Below are 18,300 nucleotides of genomic sequence, written 5' to 3' on the forward strand. Positions count from 1 at the left end.
CCCTTAGCTCTCCCCCCTAGATAAACTGGGCAACACCAGGTAGTCAGGGACTGCTGAGAAGCAGTAGAGCTGTTTTGGGCATGGCTGCAGCACCAGCAGCTCCTACCAGTGATGATGGCAGGCACACCCCAGCCGATGGCGTAGTAGAAGCGCATGGCTCCAAAGTTGACATTCCGCGCTTCCGTCTGCATGCGGTAGATGTGGAGGCCCTGGACGAAGAGCCAGGCAAAGGTGGAGAGGAAGAAGCAGTGGAGGAGGATGGCAATCACAGTGCAGAGAAACTGGGGAGACAAGAGTGACTTAGAGATGGTCCCACTGTGCCAAGGCTAATGGCATCGTCCACACCTCACCCAGTGTGTTCAAGCCCACAGACCTGGTTCTCAGTGCGGTTGATACCCAGGAGAAAGAGCAGCTCAGAGAAGAAGAGGGTGACAGATATGTTGGAGTGGATGCCACGTGTGTTGGACTTGAGGCCTTTGAGGCAGGTCAGAAAGGAGAAGGTCAGCAGCAGAGACACCAAGGAGAGAGACACCAAGGAATAGGTGACAATTGCCAATGTCTCCAGATCACCTTCCAGTTGCTGCAGCAGCAGAGAACCAAAGGCAAATAGCAGGGTTAGGGGCAAACACAGGAAGCTTGCAGAACTCTCAAACTGTGTGTGTGTCCCACATGGAATTTTTTGCCTGTGCCCAGGACATTTTCTGTCTGTGCTGGGACCCAGCTGCTAACAGTCCCCACCATCACCCACAGTCCCACAGGCCTGAGGTTACCTCTCGGTGTGAGCTGTCCATCAAAACCCCAAAGGTGCCAAACTGGGAGCACTGGCAGTGGACATGGGTGGTGTTTCGGTACACGAGCTCGCAGTCCCTGGCTGTCCAGAAGCCAGAGGGGTTGGTCCTGCAGCCACCAAAAAGCAGAGTGCACTTAGGAGAGAAGACACACAAATGTGTGTGGGGGGCAAGAACTACAGAGAAGAGGAGTGACTGACAAGGCTCTTCTGCCAGCAGATACAACTGCTCTGCTAAAGTGGAAATATGGGAGCCAGAGTGTGGATGTGACACTGAGGGAAATGGGTCAGTGGTGGACTTGGCAGTGCTGGGTTAATGACTGGACTCAATGATCTTAAAGGTCTTTTCCAAACTAAATGATTTTGACCCTGCTGTGCCCTCCAAAAAAAACCAAATCCCATGGGAGAGGGCAGAACCCCCCCCCCCCCCCCCCCATCCCAGTGCTGCTCAGGGAAACTTGGGGTACGAGGAGGTGTGTGGGGAAAGCAGCTCAGAGAGAGTGGCCCAGTCATGCTCAACTCACAGGTTGGAGTGGTTCCACTGGACACAGAGAGGTTTGCTCCTGTTGGCTGTCTCCAGCAGGTAAAATTCCAGCACAAGAGGGGTGTCCAGGGGTCCTTGCAGGAAGGTGTGATTGCTGAACACAGACACACTCACAATGGGAGAGTTCATCACAGGATTCTTGGGGAGCCTGCGAGGAGCAACAGAGCTCTACCATCACTATCTGTGACGGTAGCTACAGACCCCCAGAGACTTCCCAGGTATCCTTGCTCTGACAGCTCAGAAGGAATTGCTCAGAATACAACATGGAGCTGGGAAACATGGCACAGAGCAGCACCAAGGCTGGGAATCAAACCCTCACCATTGCAGACAGACTTGGCAAGTGCCAGAGGGAACAGAACAGAGTCCAGCCAGCCCCTGTGCCCTGGTGCTTGTGGGGGCACAGGGGAGGAGGATGTACCTGACGCTGCGGCGATCCACCTGGTAGCGCGCAGGCAGCAGCCCCCCGAGGGTGCGGTACATGATGAGGATGACCACAGTGAGAGTGGGCTCGGGCTCTGGCAGCGCCTGCCTCGGGGAGGAGTTCTCCACAGTGTAGTTCCCTTCAACCCCAGCCAGCGTGGGCACTGCTGTGGGCACAGCTGGGGCACACAAAGGGGTGGTGAGAACACACACACACAAAAACACACACAAAAACACACACACACAAAACCACACACACACGCCAGCGCATGCTGCTCTGAAGACAATTTGCAAGGCCATCAGGAGCCTTTGGGATGTGGTGAATACGTGTAAAGCTCAGGATCTCAAGGTTGGCTCTCAGATCTCTGACAGAGACATGTCTCAGTAGGGTACATGCAAACTAAATGGCTTTTAAAGGTCATTCCAACCCAAACCTTCTTATGATTCTACATCTTTCCTGCCAGCTGTACCCCCCCATGCTGTTCCTTGAGTGATGCTCTTGTGCTCACCTTCAGCTTTTGGAGGGCTCAGCACCGACAGTGGCAGCACCACGTGTGTGTGGGGGTCCCAGGCGGGCTGGCCCCTGAAGAGGCTGCTGTGGTAGCGGGGATAGCGCCGGCGGATGTGGGAGTGGTTCTCCATGCGATCGATGCTCAGCACTGCGGAGGAGCAGTCAAAGTCAGCTCGAGGATGGAAACCTGGAGAGCAACTGTGCTCCAGAGCACCCCAGGATTCAAGTCCGTGGCCAAGGGAGTTGGGGCTATAACCTCTTTTTGGGCATGACACTAAATCTCAGTACCCACAGCGCTCCTTCCCAGCCCGGGTCCTTGCTCTGCCATAGGGCAGGCTACTCCTGCCACCACGGCCAGCTGCTTTTTCACTAGAGACAGGAAAGTAACTGTGAGCAGGCAGCACACTCTGAGCTCTGCTAGCTCTTGGAGGTCAGCTAGTCCAGGCAGGGATGGGACCAGGACATCTCTCACAAATGCTTCTCCATGTTAGAGAGAGTCATCAAGGACATTACCAGCACGCTCCCTGAGGTGCAGTGAGGTGAGAAGGGAACCAGGTGTGATGGAGGAGTGTCCCTGCACCCCAGGCAGCTCCTACTCACTGATGTTGGGGGTGACGACACCGACGGGGTTGAGGTAGGTGAGTTTCATGTTGCTGGCCAGCGTGCCCGAGTAGTCGCGCAGCTGCTCCATGAGGCTGGCGCTGCCGTGCTCCCCGTGGGGCAGCATGGCCCAGTGCTCCCGGTTCTCAGGGGCCAGCACAGAGCTGCCTGCACGCAGCAGGTTCTGAATGGGAGAGACGCGAGGACAGAGGGTGAGCGTGGCCTTTGGGCCTCTCCTGACCACCCCCAGACTGCAGCACTGTGCTCTCTGCACAAGGGCTCTAGGAAGAGAGGTACTTCCTACTATGATGGGCTCCCCCCCTCAATTCTCATCAACCAGTGCCCTACAGAGATACCTTTCCTCCACCCTTGCCACGAGGGACCTGCCAGCAGCAGTAAGACCTCCCTCTGCCTTCCCAGGCTGAGCAAACCCAGCTCTCTGCCTCTCCTCAACCACTCTTTACTCCAGCCCTGACCACGCAGGCCTTGCTTCCCACACTGTTGGTGTGAACCGAAGAGCCCAGAGCTCCTGACAGGGTCCCACCACACCCTCAATCCCCTCAGAAACACAGGGTGGCTGCTCAGAGCAGCAGCACAGAAGGCACTGTGATGTGGGCAGGCCTGACCTCGTTGAAGTGGGCGTCCTGCGTGGCGGTGAGGCCGAAGCCGTGCTGGCGGCTCTCGAAGGCCATGAGGCGGGACAGCAGGCGGAAGGTGATGTGCACGTCGTTGCCAAAGTAGTGCTCCATGTGGTCTGTCACGGCCCGCAGACGGTGCGCCAGCTTCTTGGCTTCAATTGTGTTGAGCTCAGTCTTGTTCCTCTCCAAGCCCTCCAGCTGTCAGCGGGGAGAAAAGAGAGGGTTAAACAATTCAGCAGGTTCCTCACCAGGGATGCTGCAGGCCCTGCTGGGCACAGAGACTATTTCTGAAGCCACAGCAGAAACCATGGACACTCGCAGTGGTGGTCTCTAGAACAGGGAGAACATCTGGCAGAAAACCAGCCTCCAGTAACACACCAGGGTCTGCACTGGCCTGGCTAACCAGTGCCATACACAACAGAGGCCAAGGAGATGAAAGGACAGGGCAAGGCCCTGGCAATACTCCCCTGGAAACTCTCCTGGCTTCAGTTTCAATTCAGCCTAGATGACATGATGGCATTCAGCCTAGATGACATGTAAGTGTTGAATACACTTGCCTGGATATTTCAAAGGGATTTGTCCCTGACAAAATCAGGGGGCTAGAGAGGTCTCATTGAGCAGACATCCCACCAGCTTCAAACCACTCAGCCCTGCTCAGTGTTATTTATTTTTCCCTCAAATACTCTGGCAGGACAAACTAATTTCTGAGGGGGAAACAGATTAAATGAAGCCATATGAATTTAAGCTCAGACCACTGCTCCCACAGGAGGGATTTGGGGGAAGGAGGTGAGAAGAGAAAGGGACTGAGCACTGTGGCAAGGCCCTCTCATACCCCAGGCACCCCTGGAGAGCTGAGTGCTTTGTGGCTGTGAGCCCTTGTTCAGAGGGCTCCTGCTCTGTCAGGGCTGCAGAGCTGAGAAGATTACCAGCACAGACAGCTCCTTGAAGGCAGGCGAAGTGCAGTTGAAGAGATCTGGCTCCAGCCAGCCCTTCTCCTCATCACAGTGTCTGATGGCTGCACCTAAAACAAGGAGGAAGGGCTTGTTGGAAATTCAGCACAGGAGACATGGCTGATCCTCTGTACCAGCTAATCCCAAGGAGTGGCACTGTTACACCCCAGGGCCATCATCCTGCTTTGCACCAGTGCAAACCATTCTGCTCTTGGTTTGTGAAACCTCAGCAAGCTGCTGCCATCCCTCCCTCCAGAAGCTTCATGCCCATGTGTGCTTTGGGGCTGCATCAGGCCAGGTGCCATCACACAGGATTGCAAAAAGGACTGACTTGGCAGGACCCAGGCTGGAAAAGCCCAAGGGGACATGACTGTGTCCTTAGGCACATCTGACCACAAGTTATGGAAGCCCAAGCAGCTCTAGGCATCCCCCAGCTGACAGCCTGAAATGCCTGCAATGCCTGCTGAGGTCCTGCTCTCTCTACAGGGCAAAGCCACTCCAGGAGCACAACAGCCCTGCTGCTGGGCTGGAAAACCAGCCTCTGAGATGAGCCCCTTCAACCAAGGGGGATGGAGGAGTGGGATGGTGCACCCCAGTGTGGAGGATCCAGCAGTGTGAGTTCAGTATCCAGTGCCAGCCCCCAGTCCCTGGTTGAAGCCCAAGCATTTGTGCACAGCAAGGGAGTTTGCAAAACTGAATGGGATGAGATGTTAACCACCACCAAAAACACTGCTAAAGCCAACACAAAGAAAAGTGTTCTCAGCTGGGTGTGTCACCACAAACACTCTGAGCAAGAGAAACCAGGCAACCCCAGTGTACCCAGCAGGACTGTGGAGCCTCCTGGGGACAGCATCAGGGCACAGGAGCCCAGCCAGGTGCCCATGGCTGGGAGAGGGTATCAGGGGAGGGCAGGGAGAGGAAGCTTAGAGCAGACTCCAGTTACTGATCAGAAAAGCCCCAGGGACAAGCTCTTCCACCACCTCCAGCTCCCAGCAGTCCTCCCAGCCACTGTTCTCCCAGCTGCAGGAGCACAGGGACCAGTGCCATTGCAGCAGGGAGCAGGAAGAACAGGAAGTCTCCATACTGATGGCATTCCCCTTGCACAGAACAGATTGACTCAGACCTGAGCAGAATCTGACCCCCAGGTCCCTGTGCCTTCCCCTGCCAGCCAGGCAGAAGGAACAGGACCTTGTGCTGTGCCTGCCCATCAGTTCCTGTTCCCATCCTACCACTCCCCACTCAAGTAGTTTCTCCTTCTTCCACCCCACAGCCATTCCTCCCTGGCCTCACCACCCACTGCTCAGCACCAGCTCCTTCCCCTCCCAGGCTAAGCAAGCGAGTGCCACCCAGGAGAGCCAGCATCCATGCCAGCCAGGGAGCAGAGCACAGACCTGCCCGAGCCAACACTGCAGGCCAGGCACACAGGGTGGCAAGGGCTGCATGCAGCTGCAGCTGGGCTTGTGTGGTTAGTGAGCTGGGAGCAGGGAACACTGTGGAGGAGCAGGGAGACCAGGCAAAGCATTGGGAGGACCCTTGGCAGCTCCAGAAGCAGCAGGGAAAGTGCAGGGGTGTGCAGGGTGTCAGGCAGGGAGCAGGGAGGGAAAGCTGTGTGGTGCAGCCCTTAGAGCACAGGGGGAAGGAGATGGGAGCAACCTTACCTGCACCCCTCAAGCCTGTGCACGGAGGGCGAGAGAACCAGGGAGAGAAGCGACAACAGTTAGGAGCCAAACCTGCCTCCTCCGGGGGCGAAGGGCTGGGGAAGGACAGGGCTTGTATTGTCCCCTGGGGCTTGCACTGCCCTACACTCCCAGACACCCTGCTGACACCTTTTCTGTCACTGAGGACAGCTTTGCCTCCTCCAGCTCAGGATGCTGAGTCCTACCCAGCATTCACCTGACAGCACACTGTGCCCCGCTTCCTTGGCAGGGCACACAGGGATGGGGCTGGTGGAGTCACAGCAAGGCACTGAGGGTGCTGTGCCAGGCCTGACCTCAGCCTCGAGCCTGGTGAACCCCAGCAGGAAGAAGACAGGCACTAAGACTGAGGGAACAGCACAGCCCCATAACTGGGTGATGGGTCTTACACCCCATAGCTTTTACCCTACCCCAGTGCTATGGCCAGCACCCTCTGCTCTCTGCTCTTCCCCAGGCTGTGACATTTTCTCTTCCAACTTCCTTCTCCCAAACTTCAAGCCCAGCTGAACAGGACTGGGGTAGCGCAAGAAGAGAGTGATATTGCCAGGGCTGCTACAGGACAGCCAGGCTGCCCCCTCCCCTCTCCATCACGTCCCCACTCACCCAAGGAGCCTTTGGGACACAGCACTGCAGCCGAGAAGCCAAACTTGGTCTGGGGCCACCACACACCTGCCTTCAGGCTTTTGGGGCAGCCGTCGTAGAGCACTGTGGGGACACACAGGTCACAGGGCCAGCCCACTGGCACCAAGCCCCTGGCAGCAGCTGCCCCTGCCGTGCCCACACTCACCCTGGCAGCCGCTGGGTGTCACCTCAGCGAAGGGGCTGTCACAGCTGTTGCACTGGCGGCCGATGACCCCGGGCCGGCAGTGGCAGCGGCCGCTCTCCCTGTCACAGGAGCGCGAGGTGGAGCCCACGGGGTAGCAGTCACAGGGCAGGCACGTGTCACTGCCTCTGGGCCGGTAGTGGAAGTCCTGCGAGGACATGGGGACAGTCATCACAGTGCCCCAATAGGACAGCAGGCTGGGGAACCCCTGGAGCCAGAGAAGGTCAAGGCATTCCTGATTTCCAAGCACCCCACTGCGCCCATCACCACCATGCTGGTCCAGGAAGGCTGAACAGAGGAGGTGAGCAGGGATCCAACCCAGATATGGACACACAAAGCAGGACCTGGGCAACTGCCAGGCCTTTGTGGGGGGACAAGGAACAGCATCAAGAACAAGCAGGGTTTCAGAGAAGCCATGGTCCATGTCCCCACTGGCACAGCTGCCCCTCACCTTGCAGTGGCACTGCCCGTTGGTTTTATTGCAGTCGGGGTCAAAGCCTTTGTTCACATCACAGTTACAGGGCCCACAGGTGGGGTTTCCCCACCAGCCCTTTGGACACTGCTGGTCTATCCTAGGGAGAGAAATATCTTTGATATTACAACAACCAAATTCCCCGGGGCCTTGTTCTGCCACCAGTCAGCAGCTCCAAGGAGGAAGGTGGCACTGAGAAGTCCCTGGTTACACATCCAGGATGAGAGGCCAGCATGGAGCCAGGCCCAAAGGCCACGGTCCTGCCCTGTATCTCACCTGTGCTCACAGTACTGCCCAAAGAAGTTCTCACTGCACTCGCAGACGTAGCCCAGGCGCGAGCCAGGCTTGCGGCGACACACCGACTTGTTCTTGCAGGGGTTCAGGTGACACACATCCACACAGTCCCCTCCGTAGTACCCTGAGGTGGGGACAGACACCACCAGGTAAGCAAATACCTTCTGCCTGAGAGGTGCTGGAGTACCAAGGAGTGAATTCAGGGAGCTCAGGAGGGATTCTGCCCTCCAGAAAAACTGATGAGTGTCTGACAGGGATGTGACTTGCCCCAGGCACGGACAGGAGAGCAGTCACAGGCCAGGAGGGAGTCACAGGGGCAGAGGAGAAGATAAGCAGGCATCGAGAGCAGAGGAGTGGCAGGGTGCTGCAGGTCCTACCTGGCTGGCAGACACAGGAGTAGCTCTGCCACTCATCCTTGCAGACACTGTTGGCTGGGCAGGGGTTGGAGTCGCAGGGGCTTGGGACACTGCAGCCAGCCTCCACCCGCAGGGCATGGTTGGGCTTGGGCAGCACGATCCCGGTGACGCTGTCACCCAGGCGCACACCCTGCAGTGCAGGTGACAAACTCACAGTGAAGCCAGGGCAGACACACCAGGCTCCAGCTCTCCTGCCTTCCACAAATCCCCAGCAGCAGCCACTCGCCATGCTCCCTATTTAACACTACCCCATGGCACCTCAGAGCCTTGAATGCCCAGAGGGACAGTGACACCAGCAGGATGGATGCTGGCAGCAGTTGCCAGACTTGTGTTTCCAACTCTCCACAGAGAGAGAGAGCTCTGACCTGCTGAAAAGGGAAGGCTCAGAGCAATGGACTCACCTGTATGCAGCCCCTCAGCCCATTCTGCACCTCGCCAGAGCCCAGGACTCCCCCCACATGCAGGTGTTTCACCTTCAGGCCATGCAGTTCATTTCCCACAACCACCGTGTCCTGCAGAAGGGAGCAACACGAGGCAATGGGCACCAGCCCTGGCCCAGCCCTCTCAGGGGGTGCAGAGGCACAGCTCTGCCTGCGTTTGCCAAGCATCCCCCACAGCTCCTGTCCTGGTGCCAGGGTCCTAAGCAGCACCTACCTGGTAGAGCCCAAAGTCCAGGGTGAGGGTGATGACGTAGCGCGAGTCTCGCCCGCTGTGGACATCCCGCAGCTCCAGCTGGAGGTCATGCCACTTCCCATCACTGAGCTGCAGCTGGTCCAGGAGCAGGCTGGTGCTGCGCCCTGACCCCCTGCTCACCATGAAGGAGAGCAGGCCCCCAACCAGCTGCAGAAAGGGAACAGCAATGCCACCAGTGAGCAAAGACCTCATCAACCCTGGCTGCTTCCAGCCTACCCTCCATCAAATCATGGGGAGGGAAATCCATCCCTACTAAATGCCTCTCCCCTCAACCACCCTCTGCTTGGGGTGGAGCCAGCAGGGAGAACAAGGTCCCCATGCCCTCCTGGGGCAGACAGCAGCAGAGGCTGGCCCACGGTGCTGTGGCTGAGGCTGTGGCCATACCTGGCAGAGCAGGGTGGTGTACTGGCCCGCGTGGGCCTGCAGAAGCACCCCATCCTGCTGGCGTGTCCGGAACGCCAGCCCCAGGTACCACGGCACTGAGATCTTCACATCTGCCTTGAAGTCCCAGGTCAGGACACTGTTGCCCTGAAAATAGTGGGCATGGTGCATGGCTGGAAAGGAAAGTGGAGGTGAGGAGAAGGGTAGGGCACTTCACAGGGAGCACTAGATGCAGGGACAGCAGAGTTAGCTCATCTCACATGGATCCATCACTCTGCCTCCACAGCAACCCCAGCACAGCCTTGCACCCCATCCTGCCCGTGCCCAGCAGTGCCCCCTCACTCACCATGGCGACAGTCCTTGCCCCCAAAGCCAACAGGACAGAGGCAGGAGTAGGTCCCCCAGCTGACAGAGCAGGTGCCACCGTTCTTGCAGGGGTTGGAATCACAGAATGTGTGCTTGGCATGACAACCTGGAGGTATCAAAGCCACCTGTATCAGCCTCAACCAGCTCACCACCTCCCCCCAGCCAAAAGGAAAGGCACTGCTGCCTGCTGGCCCTTCCCCAGGCTGTCAGAGGGGCAAGCCCTGCTGTTCAGTGTCTCCACCCAGACCCTGCCTGCTCAGGGATAAGGGTTAAGGCTGTCGGTGCTCCTTATCCCAGAACAATGATACTGTAGAGCTGGACTGATGATCTAGCATCTCCCAGATCAGCCAGCTCAACAGGCTCTGCACTTGGGATCAGGGGACATTCCCTGAACATTAGCTGAGGTGGGCATTGGATCATTTAGGGGGACTTGAAGGCCTTGCTCTCCAATGAGAATCTGCTCAACTCCAGCTGTGGTGCCATGATGCTGTTACAGCCCAGCAGCAGTGCTGTGTGAGAAGCAGAATGCATTCCCTGGGAGGGCTGGCAGGAGCAGAGGCACTGGTACCTGCAGCAGTTCCGTTGTTGGCAATGTAGGAGGCCAGGTCAATGTGCTTGCTGTCGATGAAGAGGTCTCGCATGCATCCCACAAAGTCCCGGTGAGTGATGGGGAAGTTTTCTGGCAGGTTGGGGACCCCTCCAAGGAGCAAGGGACCTGTGAGGTCCAGGGACCTGCAGGATCAGAAGCCCAGGGCTTTAAGAGGTACAGTGACCTCACCTCAGTGAGCTCCCCAGTGCACAGGGCTGGAAGCACCTCCTCAGGGACAGGCACACACAGCCAAGGTCCTGGACATGACGGCCTGGCTCCACAGGGATCCACCCTTCCCACCACAGCAGTTCCAAGGAACTCACTTTTTTGAGCTGGTCTGCACACCTTCTGCAGCACAGGAGTAGTTTCCAATCTCACTGCCAAACTGCAGGGCCACTGAAGCATCACATTCATCTATTGTCAAGATGGCCACCTTGTCCTTGGAGGGGCCCTGCACCACCCCCAGGGTGCTGACCTTGGGCTGAAAGCAAATGAAGGGTGTCAGCAGCACACATGCACCAGACCCAAGCACCCAAGGGTTCACACAACAGCAAGGAAAGGCCTGAGTAGCCCAGGCTCAGCTGTGCTCCTGGAGGTGTGAATAATGCAGGAGGGAAACCTCCAGCCAAGCCCAGCAAGCAGCACCAGAGAGGGACATGGGCAAGGACACTGCACGCAGCACATTCCTGCAGCCTCCAAGTGAGGTCCTGGGTGTCAATCTGTCCCTGCACGCAGCTGTCTGCTCCACTGCATCCACCCCCAAGGGCTGACAACCTGCTCTACCTTCTCTCCAGAGCCCCTGGCATGGGACAGAGGCAGAGAACAGGAGAGCCAGAGCTGCTCACTTGTGGGGAGAGAGAGCCATGAACGCTGGGGCCAGTTGGGGCACACGTACCTTGTTGTAGTAGCGGAGCTGCAGCGTGTGCCACTGCCCATCACTCACACCCCCCGGCAGGTAGGGGCTCACCACCGTGCTGGACTCTCCTGAGGAGACAGGGATGATGGCAGCCTCAGGGGAGCCCGACAGCCTTCAGGTTTCCCACCCTTCCTGAGGCACCAAACCCACTGTGCTGCTGATGGTCTTGTGAAGATCACAGTGACACAACAGGACAGAATGGCGGCAGAGACACCAAAAGGGTTTGTCCTGGTTTGTGCTCACAAACTGCACTCCTAAGCCCAGGGAGAGTCCTGATACACACAACTCATCTCCTGTGCTATCCACTGATGCTCACCAATACCTCCCAACCCTGCTTCCCTTAGCACAGGTTCCATCCAGGGCAGCACTCTTCTCCTCCCACTCAGCACAGGCCTTCTCTCAGCTCCCGTGACACAAATCCCACAGCAGGCAGGGCCAAGAGTACCTGTGGAGTATTTCAGCTGGACCTGCCCCTGGATGATCTCCACTGCCAGGAAGTCGTGCCTCTCATTCAAACGCCCATTGTAGAGCAGGAGGCCGCCGGGCTCCACAGTGCTGAACCTGGGGCAGGGTAGGAAGAAGGAGAGCAGGGTGTGTGCAAGGAGCACGTGGAGATCCCCTGTCTCCTGTGGCATGCACCAGCATCCCAGCACAGGGACACTAAGACCTGAGCACGGGGGCCTGGCATGGAGGCAGAGAGCTGGCGGCAGCACTCACGGAAGGCATGAGCTGATGCCAGTGCAGATTCAGAGGCCTTTGGCCAAAGGTGCCAGGGCAGCCCCATGGAGGAGCAAAGCCAGTGACACAGGGGTGTGGAGAGTATCAGGCAGCCCCCAGACTGGCCCAGCATGCTGGAGGTCAGTGCACAAGAACCACCAGAGCAGGGCCAGGTGAACCGAGGACGCTGCTGTGCAGTGGAGGAGATAGAGAGAGAGAGAGAGAGAGAGCACTCACGAGAGGGCGAGGGTGAGGTGGAAGCGCTGGCGCAGGCCCCGGAACATGATGAAGGATCGCGGTGGGAAGGAGCGCGTGGACACGTGGCAGAAGGGCGCCTCGAAGCCGCCCGCCGGGCACTGGCAGCGGAAGCCGCCGTCGGCGCCGTCGGTGCAGGTGCCGCCGTTGTGGCACACGCCGGGCACGCAGCGCCCCGCACGGCTGTCCACCTCACAGTGCTCTCCTGCAGGGGCAAGGCCACAGGCTGGGACCGCACTCAGCAGCCACCCACAGGCTCCTTGCCCTGGGAATGCAGACTTCAGCCTGGATTCGGGACAGGGCAGCTGAGGGAAGGAGTCTGTGGAGCAGCTGGGGGCCAGGGAAGGATAGGACACCCCAAGTGTTACCCAGGTGTCCCCCACAGGAGCCAGTGAGCTAGCAAGCACTGCCAGCCCAGCACGAGCCACCGGGCTGGATGTGATGCCAAGTCTGGCTGAAGGGACAACTTTGGATCCGAATCAGCATGGGAATGTTACAGGAGGGCACTGGCCACAGCTGGGCTGCACAGTCCTAAGAATGGAGAAGCAAGCCAGGGAAGTCCTGGTAATGCTGAGAGTGCCTCCTTGGGCCCTGCCACCACACAAACCCGGGACAGGCATCTCAGTCCTGTCTCTGGGGTGTGGGGACAGCCCAGTGCCACTGAGCTCCTGTCAATAGCTATAGAAATACCACCCATGGCACCGGGAGCTTCCAAACACTTGCATGCAACTGGGAACCACATGGAGAACAACAAATACCCTGGCACCTTGCTGGCATGGGTAACAGGGATGCCCCACACCAGCTCAACAGTGCAGTGCAGTGCACCTGTCAGCCCCTTTTCCTGTGCTACTCCCACAGAACCCAGGGAACCACTCAGCTGAAGTCCTACGCCCCAGGCCCTGCTCCCATTACTTGCTCTGTGATACAGAAGGAGGATGAGGAGACAGCATGAAGTGACAGGCAAATGAGCTCATTAACCCTTCTGCTAATGGCTGTTCACGTTTCAAATGCTGGAGGTTAATTACCACTGACTCTGCTTATCTCACCAGGAGCCACCTACAGAAGAGCTCCAGGCAGCCATCTGCTGCCATGCTCCCTCCTGACAGCGAGAGCAAGGCAGGGGTTCCCTCCTCAGTAGCCAGAGGCCACCTCCCCTCATCCCCCAGTTGCCAGTTCTCCACAGCCTGTTGGGAACTTGCAGCAACCAGACTCTGGCTGGACTGTGGATTCCCCTGCCAGCCCCCCAGCCAGGACCAGATCTGCCTGGATCAGATCCTGCCTGGTGGGGCACCTGGGCCCAGCCTCCCCTTCTGTTCTGGGTGTGTTGCAGCTCAACCACTGCACATGGGGCCAGTGTGACTCCACACCTCTGCCAGACCAGCTGAACACTGGCACAGGCTGAAACCACAGACGGACTCCAATCGTCCCAGTGCCCATCACCCCCCTAGCATAGGGCACAGCCAAGAAGCCTCCTGTGCCCCAGCCTAGCCTAGTCTAGCTTAGTCCTCCTGCTCTGTGACAAGGGGTGGAAAGTGATGGCCAGGGTCCCCAAGAGTCCTCCATGCCAACTCCCTACCAGACAGATTTCTATGGCAACCTCAGCCCTGCACACGCAGCACCATGGAAACACAGAGCTGGGAGCAGAGCTGGACTCTGCAGGCACAGAGAGGCTGTGACACCCACTGCCCTGGTGGGAAGAGCACCTGCCGTGGTGACAGCAGTGCCAAGGGTCGCTCCCAGCCCTCCCCCAGGGCCCAGCCCCGCACTCACCGCTGAAGTGCTGGCGGCAGACGCAGGTGTACCCCCCCTCCCTGCGGGTGCAGATGCCCCCGTTGAGGCAGGGGTTGGAGTAGCACAGGTTGATCTCTGTCTCGCAGTAGTCCCCGGTGAAGCCCTGGGGGCAGCGGCAGCGCAGGCCGGCGATGGGGTGGATGGGCCGGAACAGGGTGGAGCGGGAGGCGATGAAGGGCGCCGAGCTGTCGAACTTGAGCACGGAGATGCACTTCATGTAGTTCTGGCAGGGCTCCCGCAGGCACACGTTGTCGTCAAAGGGCAGCACCTCCAGCATGGAGGTGCCTGTCAGCACCATGCGCTTCATGTACAGCTGCTCCTGCAGCTCCTCCGAGCTGAAGTAGCGCCCGCCCCAGGGCGCCAGCGCTGAGAAGCTGACGTTGAGCACCGTGCCCCCCACGTCCGTGTCGTTCTGGATGTTGAAGATGAAGATGTCCTCCTTGGGCGTCGCAAGCACGGTGGCCACTCCTTCCAGGAAGGTGGAGAGCAGCGGGGAGAGGAACCTCTCCTGCCACATGTTCTGCAGGCGCACGGTGATGCTGTTGGCCAGCATGTCCTCCGTGATGATGATCACGCGCAGGACGCACTGAGCTGTCACGCTGTGGATCCCGTCTGTGGGAGGCAACAGGAACATGCTGCAGGTCTCTGCCTGCTCTTGGAGGTCTCCTCCCTCCCAGCCCAGGGCAGAGCCCTGTGCCCCACTGTTTGACTCCTGGGTAAGGAAGCTTGGAGCCACAGCCCCAGGGGCTCGTAGGGAGCCACCTGGGATGGAGGGGGAGTGGCCGGTGTGGCTGCACCTTCTCCCCCCCATCAGGCTCTCCACTGAAAGAACTCTCAGGTTTTCTCCTTGTCCTGGATCTCGGCAGCAAACTGAGCTCTGAGGAACAAAGGTGCTCAGGAACAGAAGGAAGTCCCAGCAGGAGGTTTGGCAAACACAGGAGCTGATGCCAGGGCCTGGGGTGTTTTGCTTCCCTGCTGTGCCCTGCCTGCTTTCCCCATGCTGCCTTTTCCTGTGCTCTTCTCCTGCCATTTCCTTCCTCTCTCCTCCAGGCTCTCCCAAGCTTTTGTGCTGGTCTCCCTGCTTCCCCCCTTCTCACCATCTGCTCTGCATCTCTTCCTCTCTCAGCCCATCTCTGGTTTGTTTAATTCTCTTTAATCTCTATTTTCCTTGGAAACAAACTCCTTCCCTTTGGGATCGCGCTCCACATGAGCAATCTCGCAGGCAGGAGCAGGGCAGCGTGCAGGGACACTCGGAGGTGCAGGGACACTCGGAGCACGCCTGTCTCCTCTCTCAGCACCTTGGCCAGCAGCAGCAGCTCACCCACGGCACATCGGGTGCACTCCCGGCCAGCGGCTCAGGCTGCAGGGGCACCACAGCACAGCCCAAACGGCAGTGTTGCAGCTTCCATCCTGGCAGATCTGTGATCATGGGCCCCTGCCCCACCCCACCTACCCAGCTCCCAGAGACCCAGTGGATCCTGATACCCCAGGATACCCCAGACACCTCTGATAGCAGCTTTGGCTGGGAGAAGCCTGTCTGCTATCACCTGGTCCCCTCCTTCTGGGCTCCAGCACAGGCTCCAGCAGGCAGACCCAGACTTCAGCATGGCAAGGCAAGACTCTGCCAACCTTGGGGGCCCCAGAAATGTTCGATGGGGCTCATCAAGAACCTCACTGCTCTTGAAACGGAGCAATCCACCTTCCAGCCCATTGCCAGCACCCCAATGCTGGTGCCCCATGGGCATAAGCAGCACACAGCTGCCACCTGTTTTTCCCACCTCCCACCCCACATTCACCTCAGAGCCTTAAACCCCCACATTTCCTTGGAAAACTGGCTCTCCATCATCATACCAACACAACAGTTACATCAGCACATCTCAACAGTGACCTCCATGACTAATCCTGGATGCCAAGCCCTGCTGTAACCTCCCCTCTGTGCTTCACCTGCTCCAACTCAGTGCAAGGAGGAGCAGCAGGATTCCTGGCACCCCAGCCAGCCCCATCCCTGACCAGGATCAGGTGTGCACATCCCTCATCCATGCCCCAGCTCCAAGCCTCACATACAAAGCTGCCTTCACTGTTCCTCTCTTCCCTTGGCTGCTGTGCTGCAAAGCCTTTTGATTTCCCCCAGCCCTGTTTGAAGTTTGCAGTGCAGGAGGATTTACAAATTGAAACATCTCTCTTTCTTTCACCTCTCTCTACTCTTCAGAAGGTGAAAGCTTTCTAGTGACCCTGCAAATTCCTGTGCAAGCAGCAGCCTGCACACAGGGACTGGTGCTCTGGAGATAAGGCTGGCTCCAGGCTGGGGGAGCCAGTGCCAGTGCAGTCACCCAGGAGCTAATCTCCTGCAGGAAAGGGGGGCTGCTTCTCTCTGAAGTCAAACTGCTCCCAGCCCATATGGAAGCAAGGTGAGAAAGCACCTGTCTGTGTGTGAAAACACCCTGCCTGCTCTGGCACAGAGGGCAGCATGAGCAGCAGCAACAACGTAGCTCCACTCAGCATCTGGTTGGACATGCCAGGGTATCCAGATCTGTCAGGGCTCAGGGCAAGGAACTGGCATCACCACCTCCATTCCCCAAGGCACATTCTCTCTGCAAGAGGCTCATGGGCTGCTGAGACCACCCCGACCCTGGGCGGCAGGACTGTGAAGAAAGCCACAAGTCACACTTGGCATAAGATGCTCCCCAAGCCACCACCAGCCTGGCAGCTCTCCCTGGTGAGGCAGTACCCCAGGATGCCATCACTTTGACACCAGCTCCCTTCTCCACACAGCTGGGTCATGTCCCAGCTCTCTCCCCTCTCCTCTCCCTTTGTCCCCTCCTCTCAGTTGCCTCTCTGGTCAAGGCAAGCATGAGCTCCCTCCCCTCTCCTCTCCAGCTCCCAGCTCACCCAGAAGCAGCCACAAGGCCTGGGGACAGCTCTTGCTCTCCCTAGGGGCTGCTCAGAGCCCAGCAGATTTCTGCCTGATTTATGGCTGCTATTAAGCCTTGGCTCACACGATGCTGAGGGCATCCTGAAGCAGGCTGGAGGCCAGTAATGCCTCACAGGAGCAAGGAACCTGTGCCTGGGGAGAAAGTGAGTTGGAGGGTACCTGATGTCTTTGGCATCACCCAGCCCAAGGCAGGACAGCCAAGCATCCCTTTCCCAGTTCCCCAGAGCAATGTGGAGCCAGGCCTGGCCCCACAGGCCTCCTCAGTAAACCCTCCTCTAACACTGTCCCACCTCAGCATCACACCCAAGGCTGCCTCCCCCCTCCAAGCAGAGGGAAGCAGATGGTTAAGAGAATGACCTGCTGCAAATGGGGAAAGAAAAAAAAAATAAAGCTACCAGAAGAAAGCCCAAAGCTGGCTGGAGGCACTGACCCCCCATGGGAGGCATTTTAATCACGAATGCTCAGCCTTTCTGATTAAATCCTGTGGCTGCAGAGCTGGTGCCTGGTGAATATTCATGCAGCAGAGTGAGGAGTCGTAGAAACACAGCTACAGGGAATGAAGCAAGGAAAAGGGACAAGGGGCTCTAACCCTTGTGCTGGACAGTATTGAGCCATTGTGTTTGCAATTCCAAGACTGACAATTATCAGCTTTAAAAGCAACGAAGCTAAAGAAGAGCTCCATGCCCTCTTCTGCTGAGTGGCAGCAACAGTGTCCAAGAGAGCAAAAGCACTATTCTGAGTGAAATGGCCACCCCAGAAGTGCACCCAAGGGTGCTCTGGGGACAGACAGGGTGACTTTCATGTTTGCAGGTGAGGAACAGTAAAACACTTCCAGACAGAGAAGCCAGGAAAGAGCTGGGTATCAGTATAGTGAACATTCCTCACTGCTGCGGAAGGGCTTTGGCAGACCTCTCAACATTTTGATAATATTTTACCAGTTAAGAGATCTTGAAAGTAAATAAGGCTACCTTCACCCAGCACAGAAGATGAATGCCATTCTCCTGCACCTGAGCCTCCACACTTGCCACCAAGCCCAGAGAAACCAGTCTGAAATGGTTTGAAGTCAACGTGATGTCGGTCTCTCACACTGCCCCGATTTCAGAGTGCTGCTGGCCATGGACAGCCCCTCCATCCCACTGTCCTGCATCCTCAGCAGCCAAGAGCAGATTTTAGCAGCCAGAAGTGTCCTGTGAGAAGCTGAGGTCAGTTTTGAGGCTATCAGCCCTGCTGGAAAGGCACTGGTTTGTGATGGCCCAAGTCTTCTGCCTCCTACAAGGGGCTGAGCTAAGAATACACACAGCTCACAGGCAGGCAAAATGGCCCCTTGCCCTGTGTTTTAGGGGGACTCAGCCTCCCTGAAATGCACCATTAAGGCAGGGATTCAGTGGCCTCCTAGGATGCTGACCCTTGGGGCACCCACGTAGCTGCTCCTGCTGTCTCCCAGCAGCAGGGAGGTGCTCTGTCAGGCAGTGTCTGGGGCAGACAATGCAGCCAGGGCTGACTGTCCTGGC

At 57.9% G+C, this 18,300-nt stretch overlaps 1 protein-coding gene across 2 annotated transcripts in view; it reads right to left on the reverse strand.

Moving 5' to 3' along the window:
- CELSR3 (cadherin EGF LAG seven-pass G-type receptor 3) overlaps nucleotides 1-18,300 on the reverse strand; it is a 31,303-nt gene that overhangs the window by 8,252 nt on the left and 4,751 nt on the right. Inside the window, exons 2-26 of one of the 2 annotated variants that reach the window (XM_066557788.1) lie at nucleotides 13,837-14,469; nucleotides 12,049-12,271; nucleotides 11,540-11,655; nucleotides 11,074-11,162; nucleotides 10,502-10,659; nucleotides 10,158-10,321; nucleotides 9,570-9,695; nucleotides 9,227-9,396; nucleotides 8,804-8,989; nucleotides 8,551-8,661; nucleotides 8,111-8,279; nucleotides 7,716-7,857; nucleotides 7,419-7,539; nucleotides 6,932-7,115; nucleotides 6,748-6,849; nucleotides 6,109-6,123; nucleotides 4,427-4,521; nucleotides 3,489-3,698; nucleotides 2,863-3,046; nucleotides 2,261-2,410; nucleotides 1,750-1,930; nucleotides 1,312-1,479; nucleotides 771-897; nucleotides 374-580; nucleotides 107-281 (exon numbers count right to left, since the gene is read on the reverse strand). In XM_066557788.1, coding sequence (XP_066413885.1) covers nucleotides 107-281; nucleotides 374-580; nucleotides 771-897; nucleotides 1,312-1,479; nucleotides 1,750-1,930; nucleotides 2,261-2,410; nucleotides 2,863-3,046; nucleotides 3,489-3,698; nucleotides 4,427-4,521; nucleotides 6,109-6,123; nucleotides 6,748-6,849; nucleotides 6,932-7,115; nucleotides 7,419-7,539; nucleotides 7,716-7,857; nucleotides 8,111-8,279; nucleotides 8,551-8,661; nucleotides 8,804-8,989; nucleotides 9,227-9,396; nucleotides 9,570-9,695; nucleotides 10,158-10,321; nucleotides 10,502-10,659; nucleotides 11,074-11,162; nucleotides 11,540-11,655; nucleotides 12,049-12,271; nucleotides 13,837-14,469 — 4,206 coding nt within the window. The remainder of the gene's footprint in view (nucleotides 1-106; nucleotides 282-373; nucleotides 581-770; nucleotides 898-1,311; nucleotides 1,480-1,749; nucleotides 1,931-2,260; nucleotides 2,411-2,862; nucleotides 3,047-3,488; nucleotides 3,699-4,426; nucleotides 4,522-6,108; nucleotides 6,124-6,747; nucleotides 6,850-6,931; nucleotides 7,116-7,418; nucleotides 7,540-7,715; nucleotides 7,858-8,110; nucleotides 8,280-8,550; nucleotides 8,662-8,803; nucleotides 8,990-9,226; nucleotides 9,397-9,569; nucleotides 9,696-10,157; nucleotides 10,322-10,501; nucleotides 10,660-11,073; nucleotides 11,163-11,539; nucleotides 11,656-12,048; nucleotides 12,272-13,836; nucleotides 14,470-18,300) is intronic. The other variant, XM_066557789.1, reaches the window with a different exon arrangement.

The sequence above is a fragment of the Molothrus aeneus genome, chromosome 12, assembly GCF_037042795.1.
Source record: "Molothrus aeneus isolate 106 chromosome 12, BPBGC_Maene_1.0, whole genome shotgun sequence".
NCBI classification, from domain to species: Eukaryota; Metazoa; Chordata; class Aves; order Passeriformes; family Icteridae; genus Molothrus; species Molothrus aeneus.